Below are 12470 nucleotides of genomic sequence, written 5' to 3'. Positions count from 1 at the left end.
AGTCCGAGAGGCAAGGACTTGCAACTTAATGTGAGAGATCCCCCTCTCTGAGTTTGCTTCTCCAAATCAGTTGCTCAGACGTGGATACAGAAACAATAGATTTATTGAAGCCTTCAGGAGATGAGACAGGCACAGGTAGAAAGTTGCAAGTGAGGGGCTATACGGGTTTACAGAATATATTGACTCCAGGGCACTGGGGCACTGGGGTTCACACTTATTGTTATGGGAAGTTACAAGCTTGGCGTAATACAAAACATCAGACGGATCCCAGGAAGTCTGGTGCGGCTATCACACTTCCAAGGCCGCACCGGCCTGAGGGAGTACTGGCAGGAAGAACAGCGGGGGGGGAAGATACATGGGCCATCAGGCCTGGCGCCTGAGACCAGAAGGTGTGAACTGCTTTTACGAGTTCACTGATAACACCGCAGGTGATGGAAAGCAGAGACACAAAGACAGAGACCCTCACACAGGCTGCATCTAGCAGCGTGGAGGATAGATCCCTGGTGGGGGAGGGACTCTCAGCACCTGTAAAGGAGGTTATCCTCCAAGCAAGGAAACCCTCCACTCGATACTCCTACAGCAAAAAATGGGAGCGGTTTGATAAGTGGACTGGGCCTAAAGGGTTTTCTCCCTTTTCATGCCCTCTACCCCATATTCTGGACTACTTGCTAGAATTAGCCAAGATGGGGCTATCTGTGACTTCCATTCGAGTGCATTTAGCTGCAATCTCGGCTTTTCATGACAAACTAGAGGGTCACACGATATTTGCTCATCCCCTATCTAAACGTTTCCTGAAGGGACTTACTAACATGTTTCCCCCTGTTCCCTGTTGGTTCCCCAATGGTCACTTTCTCTGGTACTGGCCAGACTTACGCTGCCCCTGTTTGAACCACTGGCTAGTGTCCCACTACCTTTACTTTCAGCCAAGGTAGCTTTCCTAGTAGCGGTTACCTCCACCAGAAGGGTTGGAGAACTAGCAGCACTCAGCATGGATCACTCTTTTCTTAGGGTCTTTAGTGAAAGGATAGTTTTGCACTCCAGTCTCAGGTTCAAACCCAAGGTAGTTTCCTCATTCTACATGGCACAAGACCTGGTCCTTCCGTTTTTTTCCCGCAGACCGACTTCCTCGGCTGAGAAGACCCTGCATACGCTAGATGTCAAGAGGGCTCTCTTGTACTACATTGACAGGACCAAGCATTTCAGGAGGTCAAAAACACTATTTGTTACCAGGGTCATAAGAAGGGTCAGGCTGCTTCCTCCCAATCCATAGTTGGATGGGTGGTCTCAGCGGTGAGATTGTCCTATAAAGAATCAGGACAGACTTGTCTATTAGGGGTCCATGCCCACTCCACTAGGGCCCAGGGCTCTTCTGCTGCACTTCACAGTCCAGGAGATCTGCAAGGCTGCGACTTGGGCAAGTGAGGACACGTTCGTCCGGCACTAAGTGTTGGATCTACACGTGAGACGTGATGCTGCAGTGGGGATGGCGGTCCTTCAGACGTTGTTTTCCTGAGGATCTACACCCTCCTCCGACATGGTAAGCTTGCTATAATCCCATATGTGGGGCTGCACCGAAGACTGAAGATGAAAACAGAGTTGCACTTACCTGTAACTGCTGTTCATTGAAGTCTTCAGTGCAGACACACATCCCTCCCTCTGACCCCGCTGTCGACCTAAAAAAAAAAAGAGAGAGAGAACAGATTAGAAATATCCTAAGGTCGGCGGCGGGCGAGGAACTGAGGAGGGAGGGAATGCCCGCCCAGGAGCACGCGGTGGATCCGGCAGGAAGCCGGCCGCTGCTGAGGGGAGGGGTATCCCCCTTTAGAGGTCTGAGGCTAATAAAGTTTCCGGTGGCAGGCCTGCGCGCAGGCGCAGTCCCATATGTGGGGCTGCACCGAAGACTTCAATGAACAGCAGTTACAGGTAAGTGCAACTCTGTTTGATGATTTATTTTTAAATGTTTTAAAGTTTTTAACTGGTCTGATGGGATGTTTATTTTTTTTAAGCCGCTCTGAGCCAAGTTTTAGCCCAGGGCGAGCGGGATAATAAGTGGGAACAATAAATAAATAATAAGTAATAAACCTCTCCCGCAGCAAGGCATTGTACTCAGTGGCACGTGTTTAACCTTGCTCTCCTAAAAACTTAAGGGACTTTGGAAGAGAGGGCAGTGGTTTCTGGTGGTTCCCCACCCCCACTGCAGACCACCACTTTGCTTCCTGTGTTCCTGAGGGTCCAAACAAAAATATTAGGAAACACAGGGGTCTCACTCCTGTGCAGTTGTGGAGATCGAGGATCTTAGGGTTAAGAGGGCGTCAGGTTGAGGGAGGCAGACATAATTCCTTAGGAGGGACCTTTTCCTTACATTATGATCCTGTCCACACAGTCTCATGGGTTGGAGGGAGAGGAATCATAGAATCACGGAGTTGGAAGGGACCACCAGGGTCATCTAGTCCAACCCCCTGCACAGTGCAGGAAACCCACAACCGCCTCCCCCCGACACCCCCAGCGGCCCCCCCACTCTATGTCCAGAAGATGGCCAAGATTCCCTCCCTCTCAGAATCTGCCTAAGATCATAGAAATCAGCATTGCTAACAGATGGCCATCTAAACTCTCCTTAAAAACCTCCAGAGAAGGAGCGCTTCTGAGAACGGGAAATTGGATTGCGAGACATTTGGAGCACGGGTCTGTGACAGACATTTTGACTGCATAGTGACTTGCGGGTCTGATGTGAAGGGTGTGGACTAGACAGTCTGACAGGAAGAAACATAAGAAAAGCCCTGCTGGATCAGACCAAGGCCCATCAAGTCCAATATGCGGCAAACAAATTGCAAATGGCAAAAAAGGACAACCTTGCTTAGTATCTCTTTGAATATTGAGCACCTCTGATATACTATTGCTTACTATCAGTCTTCTTTTGTGGCATTCATATATAGGGGGTTACCGCACTAGGTATTCCCAGCGATGTATTGAGAGTTTGAAAATGTTATAAAAAATACTGTTCGCACTTTCTATGTATTCCCACCGATGTATTAAGAGTTTGAAAACGTTATAAAAAATACTGTTCGCACTTTGTTTGGCCCCTTTAGCTGTGAAGACGTCTTCCAACCATTTATAAGCCGTGGTATCCAAAAACCCTTTTAAAGTGATTTTTTTACAGCATTTTCAAACTCTTAATACATCGCTGGGAATACAAAGTTCGGTAACCCCCATAGTTAACCCAAATTTTAAAGTTGCTAAATACTGAATGAAGCATTTCCATTCTATCCTGTCAACAGTTTTCGTGTTTTTAAAAAAAAGGTATATTGTGGATATATTAGAATTCTAATATATGCAGCATTAACAGTCTCAGATTTTTTTTTACACTTATGAGTGTAATATATAAATAGGATAATTAAATAAATACATACAGCATGAGCTAAATTACATGCTTGAGCGAACCCAATTTGACCTGAAGAAATGTATTTCCTTATGGTTTGATGGAAAAGCTTGCACTATAGTTATATTTTACCATTCCCTAGTATTCCTATTAAAATAATCTGTCCTTCCAGGCAGGTTTCAGGGTACTTTTTACATTTCTCTACACTTCATTTATAGTATCTGTCACTAGTTTTACTAAAGTATCAGCAAAGACTTTCAGTTTTCCAGTGAAAAACGACAACCCTGGTGCCTTATTTTTAATAATTACTTCCATAACTTCCCGCTGGACATCTGAATTCACATTATTTTATTCTCCATCTAATTGTGTGTTAAGTGCCGTCAAGTTGCTTCCGACTCATGGCGACCCTATGAATCAATGTCCTCCAAAATGTCCTGTCTTTGACAACCTTGCTGAGGTCTTGCAAATTGAGGGCTGGGTGCTTCCTTTATTGAGTCGATCCATCTCTTGTTGGGTCTTCCTCTTTTCCTGCTCCCCTCGACTTTTCCTAGCATGACTGTCTTTTCCAGTGACTCTTGTCTTCTCATAATGTGACCAAAGAACGACAGCCTCAGTTTAGTCATTTTAGCTTCTAAAGTCAGTTCAGGCTTGATTTGATCTAGAACCCACTGATTTGTTTTTTGGGCAGTCCAGAGTATCCATAACACTCTCCTCCACACCACATTTCAAAGGAATCTACTTTCTTCCATGTCCAGCTTTCACACCCATACATAGTAATAGGGAACATGATGGCATGAATTAACTTGATCTTGGTGGCCAGTGACACATCCTTACACTTAAGAATCTTTTCTAGCTCCTTCATGGCTGCCCTTCCCAATCTCAGTCTCCTTCTGATTTATTGGCTCCATCTAATTACAGCCTTCTAATCCTTATAATAGTTCTGTTTAGTTGTATATCTCTACTTTTTAAAAGATTATGCCTAAATAGGTGTTTCCTTTTAAAAAGCCTGCTGGGTGACCTTGGGCCAGACACGGTTCTCTCAGAACTCAGCCCACGCAGAAGGCAGGCGATGGCAAACCACCTCCGAACGTCTCTTGCCTTGAAAACCCTACGGGGTCGCCAGAGGTCAGCTGTGACTTGACGGGACTTTTCACCACCACAGAGCCTCTCTCCCCCCCCCCCCTCTCTGCTGAGTGACTTAGAGCTGGTTCCTGCAGCGGGAAGCGTGCCAGCCGATCTCCTACCCTTCCACTGCAAGGGCGGCCTGTATCAGGCCAAGAGATGCAGTCCCAGTTGTTACAAATTAGAGATGTGATAAATGCCGTGTTAAGGAAATAGAAGGAAGGTAGAGCTAAAAACACACACTTGAAGTACTGATTAGGGGGTTCCCTCAAGGGCTATATTTCGGGATTGTATACATTATTGATGAAAATGGAGAGATTCAAATCCTAAATACACTGAGAGTTGGAATGAAATGTTACTTTTAGAGAAGAAGAGTTGGTTTTTTATGTGTCGACTTTCTCTACCACTTAAGGAAGAATCAAACCGCCCTACAATCACCTTCCCTTCCCCTCCCCACCACAGACACCCTGTGAGGTGGGGCTGAGAGAGTTCGGACAGAACTGGGACTAGCCCAGGGTCGCCCAGCTGGCTTCATGTGGAGGAGTGGGGAAACCAATCCAGTTCACCAGATTAGTGTCTGCCGCTCATGTGGAGGAGTGGGGAATCGAACCCGGCTCTCCAGATCAGAGTCCTCTGCTCCATACCACCACTCTTAACCACTATACCACGCTGTCTCTCTTTAGAGTTGTCAAAAGATCTTTAGGAATGGTTATGGGCACATGTATATTGGCCGCTTATTCTGTAGAGCTTTCTAAAGCAGAATCTTTTTGGTACCAGATCTTGTTCTGTAGTTGAGAATTAATGGGCCATGCTTTACCAGTCGACCCTGTGGCTGCTTTATTATGTTACATTAAAGATTGTGTTCGTGCATCAGATAGAGCACTTAGCAGGAGCTTGCTAACCACGGCAAGACAATGCGTTTGGCGTTTTGTTGGAAATCCTCTGTGGCTCCCAATATTAATGAGTGGATTATGAGAGCGTGGGAAATTGCTCTCGTGTTTAAAAACGCCATATCAAAGTAGAACTACAAATCGAGAAGATTTAAGGTCTGATAAGTTTACGGAAGGATGGGCTTTGTTCATAATGGCATGGAACTATAAGGTTAATGATGGCCTTTTGTGTTTCCCCCCCCCCAAAACTCTGCAACAGGTGTTCTTTTTGTCACTTTCTTATGTATTTGTTCACCTTTCCGCGTTAAAAATTTAAAATTTAAAAAAGAGATTCAAAAAAGAGAGATGGCGAAAATCCAAATGTTGACTCTCAGCTGGGAGTCGGCGTATCAATCCTTCCCCCTTGCCAAGGGAAGCTTGGAATCATAGAGTTGGAAGGGACCACCGGGGTCATCTAGTCCAACCCCCTGCAGAATGCATGAAATTCACAACTACCTCCCGCCCCACACCCCCAGTGACCCCCTACTCCATGCCCAGAAGATGGCCAAGATGCCCTCCCTCTCATCATCTGCTTAAGGTCATAGAATCAGCATTGCTTGACAGTAGGTACCTAGTGAAAGGCTTCCGGGTGGTAGTGGGGTCAGACTACTGACTCTCAACTGGGAGTCGGCGTTGTGATCCTTCCAAAGGGCCAGGCTAAACTACAAGAGCTCCCCCCCCCCCAGTTCTGACTCAAGGAAGGTAACAGCCTTTTAAATTAAAACAAGTGATTTTGGGGGTCATGAGTGTGCATGTACACACCTGGGGACTCTACCTTGTTAAGAAACATCTGCCTTGTTTGTAGATGGCCGTGTTTCACAGCTCTGCTGATAGGAGTTTGATCCTAAAATGGGAGGGAATTGGAGCCAAACGATCTGCAATATGCTAGAGAAAGATGGTGGGGAACGTTCAGCTTGATCTTTTTAAAAAAAATTCTTACTCAGGCTGTTGCTGGAGATGGGATGCAGAGGACAGATTGGACTTTCCTTTCTTTTCTTTGAACTGTTAATTGGGATTTAATTGGATTTAAGTGATTGTTTAGAGATTAGTGTAGCTCTGTGACATTGGAGGGGGGTGTCAGAGGGAATTTGTACGCAAAGGGACCTTTTCCTGTAATTTCTGATTTACAGCAACAACCTTTAAGGCCATTGCTCACTGACAAGGTCTTAAGCCTTTACACTGTATGGAAAAACAGTTTTACAAAAATAGCATGATCCCTTAAAACTTGGTATAAAACAGAGCCATTTTATCGAGACAACTTTAAGGCCATTACGTGTGTTAAATGTTTCATAATCTGGTAATTTTTCTCGGCATCAGCATCGAGGTCAGATAAAAGAAACGGCATAATCCAAGGTTCTAAAGGGAGATCGTATTTGGTTGTAATTTCTGATTTGGAGACAAGAAGGTTGGTTCATTGGGGTGGGCAGAAATAGGCTATGATGGTTTTGACCATGAGCCAGTGTGTTGGTATTCATAAAACAGGGTTGAACACACACGAACACATGAAGCTGCCTTCTACTGAATCAGACCCTCGGTCATCAGAGTCAGTAGTGTCTACTCAGACTGGCAGCGGCTCTCCAGGGTCTATTCACATCACCCACTTGCCTAGTCCCTTTAACTGGAGATTCCAGGGATTGAATCTGGGACCTTCTGCATGCCAAGCAGAGGCTCTACCACTGAGCCACAGCCCCTCCCCTGTAATGGTAATTGTAATGCTCGGGAACCGAATGAACCGCGTACCAAGAGAGCATCTCCATTCAGTTGTAGTTTCCGTTTCAGCCCCTCTCCGCAACCTCTCTTGTGTTTTTGACTGAACTGTAAAGTGAGATGCATAACACACATACTGTGCCACACGTCTTATGTTTTATAAGCTTCCTGGAAAGCAAAATATATGTTAACGACGCTGAAGACTGTTTTCAAACCCTCTCCACTCCAAACTTGCATATATTACTGTGCTGCCTTTAGAAGCCTCTGACCCAATAATGAAGCTCTCATCGCCTCTGTTAGGCTTGGTTCTTGTGACACCCTTCATGAAAATACTCTCTGACACAGGGAAATGCCCCACATTTTTTGTAATGAGAACAGACGCAGAAATAGTTCAGTTAGATTTGAGTCTGGGGCACCTTAGAGACCAACCAGAGTTTCAGGGTATAACCTTTTGAGAGTCGAAGCATCCCTCCGTCATTTTCTAGAAAGCTTCTACCCTGAAAACCTTGGTGCTAGCAGACTCAAATCTACTGCAGACCAACGTGGGCTGCTCTCTGACAGAATTTGCTCATATGAACAACATATGAAGCTGCCTTTTACTGAATCAGACCTTCAGTCCATCAAAGTCAGTATTGTCTACAGACTGGCAGCGGCTCTCCAGGGTCTCAAGCAGGGGTCTTTCACCTTACCTGCTTGCCTGGTCCCTTTAACTGGAGATGCCACTGGGGATTGAATCTGGGACCTTCTGCATTCCAAGCAGAGGCTCTACCACTGAGCCACAGCGGTCTCCCAGGTTTGCCTCTAGCAGTCCTTTCACCTCTTCATCAGCTGAACCCCGCCCCCTGGCAACCAGTTTCCTATTCCTGATGTATTCAAATAATTTTTTTGCTGTTGTAATGTTTTTAGCACAATGCTCCTTATGCCCTCTTTTTGTCTGCCTTATCACCTTAACATTTGTTTGGCCCCAGTCTTCTCCAGTCCCCTTGCTTGGGCAAGACTTCGCAGTTTAAAGAAAACACCCTGTTCTGAAACCAATTGAAGGCCACGCTGAATTTGCAGGGTAGCTTTCCATTCACATAAAGCAAGGGTCCCCAGCGTGGTACCCGTGGGTGTCATGGCTCCGGCTGACACTTTTACTGGCTCCCAGAGAGTGTTTTTAGACAGTGGGTGGGGCCAGGTAGGGCTTTGGCCAATCAGAAGCTTTGCTTGGAATTTGGAGATCTGAACGGTTGTGCAGATTCTTAAAAACGTTGCTTTGGCAGCAGCTGCCACCACTGCATGAGGATCTTTACTGTGTAATTGAAGGTAAGCCGCGACAGCCGTTTTGTGGCTGTGCCCACCATGCTGTTTCAGAATTGGGAGGGGCTGTGGCTCAGTGGCAGAGCATCTGCTTGGCATGCAGAAGGTCCCAGGTTCAATCCCTGGCATCTCCAGTTAAAGGGACCAGGTAGGTAGGTGATGCGAAAGACCCCTGCCTGAGACCCTGGAGAGCCACTGTTGGTCTGAGTAGACAGTATTGACTTGGATGGACCAATGGTCTCATTCAGTATAAGGCAGCTTCAGGTGTTCATGTGTGTCCAATTCCATAGGTTCCGGTAGGCTTAAAATGGTTGGGGACCCCTGACTTAAAACTCTGAACAGCACTGTGAACTCGTAACAGCATTGGGAAGTATACCTGCACAGTCCTGAAAGATTCCTGTCGCCATGCAGGAGGTTAAAGTCCAGGATCACCAATGCAGCGTTCTCAGAAAAGCTTTCTGTTCCTTGCACAGGGCCAGACAGACAAGCAGCTATAAGGGGCCTCAGCACAGACATGAGATGGTGCTGCCAGGAAGAACGATTTAGTTTTGTTGGGCACTCACGAACATTTTTGGCACCTGCCACCCTGCACAAAAGGTACCAGCTTCACTAGAAAAGCAGAGTTAAATTGTGCAACTCCCTGCCCCAGGATGTGGAGATGGCTGCCAACTTGGAAGGCTTTAAGAGGGGAGTGGACATGTCCGTGGAGGATAGGGCTATACATGGCGACAAGTCAAAATGAAGACTAATCATGATGCATACCTATTCTCTCCAGGATCAGAGGAGCATGCCTATTATATTAGGTGCTGTGGAACACAGGCGGGATAATGCTGCTGCAGTGATCTTGCTTGTGGGCTTCCTGGAGGCACCTGGTTGGCCACTGTGTGAACAGACTGCTGGACTTGATGGGTCTTAGTGTGATCTAGCAGGGCTTTTCTTATGTTCTTATGATGCACACCTATTCTCCAGTCTCAGAGGAGCAGGCCTGTTATATTAGGTGTTGTGGAACACAGTCAGGATAATGCTGCTGCAGTCGTCTTGCCTGTGGGCTTCCTATGGGCACCTGGTTGGCCACTATATGAACAGACTGCTGGACTTGATGGACGTTGGCCTGATCCAGCATGGCTTTTCTAATGTTCTTAGAATGGAACCTGATTGCTGGTGCTTAATATCAAATAAGTAACAGAGCAGGTTTTTAGCTGACTTCTAGGGGAAAGCTAGCAGGGCCCCCGGAGAGCGTCTGATTCAACATGACTCATCCCTAGGGGATGAAGGGTTAACTGCCCAGGCAGTGTAGATGGGTGCCAGGATATGGCAGCTGTGTAAAGGGGACCAAAGGGCTGTAGGGGAAAGTATGCATACCAAAGGAGAAGGAAGGGGCCATAGAGTTTGTTTGAATACAAATGCTAGAAACCTCGGATCTAAGACGGGAGAATTAAAGTGCTTATGTTCGGAGAAAGTAAATATAACGGGCATTTCAGAAATCTGGTAGGACCAGGAAAATCAACGAGGTATGGCTATCCCTGGATGTGTGTGTTATGTGTTAAGTGCCGTCAAGTTGCTTCCGACTCATGGTGACCCTATGAATCAATGTCCTCCAAAATTTGACAGCCTTGCTCAGGTCTTGCAAATCGAGGGCTGGTGCTTCCTTTATAGAGTCCATCCATCTCTTGTTGGGTCTTCCTCTTTTCCTGCTGCCCTCAACTTTTCCTAGCATGACTGTCTTTTCCAGTGACTCTTGCCTTCTCATAATGTGACCAAAATACGATAGCCTCAGTTTAGTCATTTTAGCTTCTAGGGTCAGTTCAGGCTTGTTTTGAGCTATAACCCACTGATTATTATTTTTTGGCAGTCCACGGTATCCGTTACGCTCTCCTCCAACACCACATTTCAAAGGAGTCGACTTTCTAGCTTCTATCCCTGGATAGAAGCTAGAAAGTTGACTGCTTTGGATAGAAGCTAGAAATTAAAAAGACCTGGAAAGACACATTGGGGTGGAGTGATTCTTTATGTCAGAGAAGGTGCAGAGTCCCATACACTAGATAAGAGGACCAAACTTTCCAGCCAAATTGTTTATGTGGTTAGAAATACCAAGACCGAAAGGTAACTTGCTATGCCTTTAATGTTATCGCTCACCTGATAAAAGTTCTAAGGGTGACCTTTACATGAGAAAGAAATAAGCAAGGCAGCCAGAGAAGAGAGCTGCGTAAGACTCCACTAACTTCACACTGCCTGCATCTAGTGTGTGTTCAGAGCGTGATATTCAACAGTTTGATATACTCCAAACCGGAACTGGGGGGGCCGGGCCCCGCTACCATTTTACCATCTTTACTCGGCTCCCAGGTCCAGGTTCCTTGCAGCCATTTTAGCTAGACCAGCTTCATGCTCAGTAGTAGATAAAATAATCTGTCTTCTTTCTTACAGTAACCTTCACGTTATCTGCGTGCTATCTTTGAACGCACTGGCTGCTAACATGAGAATGCGCGGCAATTTATGCTATGTTTTGGCCCTGGGAATTTTAATATGACTCTTAGTTTTATTGTTTCGTTTATTGTTATTACAGCCAATGGCCAACATAGAATTATAAAACAATACAGCTACTTAGTTTTATTGTGTTTTTACTGTTGTTTTATTTGTCATTGCTTGGGCAGTTTTTGGATCTGGCAAACTGGTTTAGAATCCCAGTTTACGGGATCTATTCAAGCATCATGGCAAATTGGAGCTTGGCTGGAGCATCACAAACCAGGTAGTCTTAGCTGCGCTTCGCACGTGAGGCAGGAGGGAGAGCGCAAGCAGAACAAAAAATTGTGTTCATGCCCGTCACAGACAGACAGGTTTGTTGTGACATTTGGATGTGGCCTTTGACAGCCCCTAGTATGTATGTTAATTCAGCAAACACATTTATTACCGAATGGGAAACTTGATTTAAATAATAATTCTTGCAGTCAGCCTTGATTTCAAAATCAATCCGTGTATGTCCTTAGACTGCTTAGCAAATTTTGCCTTGTTACACGCTTTAATTATTTCAATGGAAGTTAAAGTGAAAAGTTTCTGTAATAATTGCTTATAGCTGTTGGAAAAGGAATGATTTCTTTTGTTTGTGTTCTTAGACGTACAAGGTTTCACCCTTTGGATAATAACTAGTGGAACATTGTTCTCTCTTTCAGAATCGAGAGCTTCAAATCATGAGAAAGCTCGATCACTGTAACATTGTCAGATTGCGTTATTTCTTTTACTCCAGTGGAGAGAAGGTAAGTTTAGCTCTGGAAGGGAGGCGTGCTGGGAAAGTTAACAGTATGTGGTCAGAAGGCAGTTGTACCCTCAAACAGCAATTCTCAACCCTGAGCTACTTGTTAAAGCAGGTAGCTAAATTTTGTTCAATAGCGATCAAAATCCGCTTTGCAAAGTTGAGTATAATTAATAGTTCCAAACCATAAAGTGTCAAAATTAATGTTTTATTTTAAGATAGGGACTGTTTTATTTTTGATACAGTTAAGTGTCCATTGCTTTTATCTTAAATCTATGTATTGTTGTTTTATTGGCGCTTGCCGTATTAATAATCTGATCTGATCTCACCATAGATCAGCCAAATATTCTTATTTTAGACAGGAACGGTTTTATTTCTGATACAGTTAAATGTCTATTGTTTTTATCACAAATCCATGTATTGTTGTTTTATTGGCATATGCTGTAAAAAAACTAAAAAAAACAACAACCCTGAGCAACCCAAAGACCCCAATTTTGATTTTAAAAATGTCACCGTCCTCTGTCTGTGGCGGGGCAGCTTTAACGTCCCGTAAATGGGAGGGCAAGTCAGGAAGATGGCGAGAAAGCCACTTATCGCCCCTCTCTTTTGCCCTCTGTGACAGCGTGCCACCAACTCGGGGGTCAAAAATCTGCTCCCCTCTCTCTTAGTGTTGCCCAAGGACCATCACTAAAGGGGTATGACTTGTTAGCATCTCCAAGTACCAAAACTTCAAGGAAGTGTGCGTGGCCTTTAGTTAAATGACTTTATGACTACAAGACAAGGATGATCA

At 45.2% G+C, this 12470-nt stretch overlaps 1 protein-coding gene across 2 annotated transcripts in view; it reads left to right on the top strand.

The window, feature by feature from the left end:
* GSK3B (glycogen synthase kinase 3 beta) overlaps positions 1–12470 on the top strand; it is a 118795-nt gene that overhangs the window by 59419 nt on the left and 46906 nt on the right. For both annotated transcript variants that reach the window (XM_056848048.1, XM_056848047.1), the window contains exon 3: positions 11601–11684. In XM_056848048.1, the coding sequence (XP_056704026.1) occupies positions 11601–11684 (84 nt within the window). The remainder of the gene's footprint in view (positions 1–11600; positions 11685–12470) is intronic.

The sequence above is a fragment of the Euleptes europaea genome, chromosome 4 (assembly GCF_029931775.1).
Source record: "Euleptes europaea isolate rEulEur1 chromosome 4, rEulEur1.hap1, whole genome shotgun sequence".
NCBI classification, from domain to species: domain Eukaryota; kingdom Metazoa; phylum Chordata; class Lepidosauria; order Squamata; family Sphaerodactylidae; genus Euleptes; species Euleptes europaea.
The sequence above is the reverse complement of the archived record's forward strand: the minus strand, read 5'-3'. Positions and strand labels throughout refer to the sequence as shown.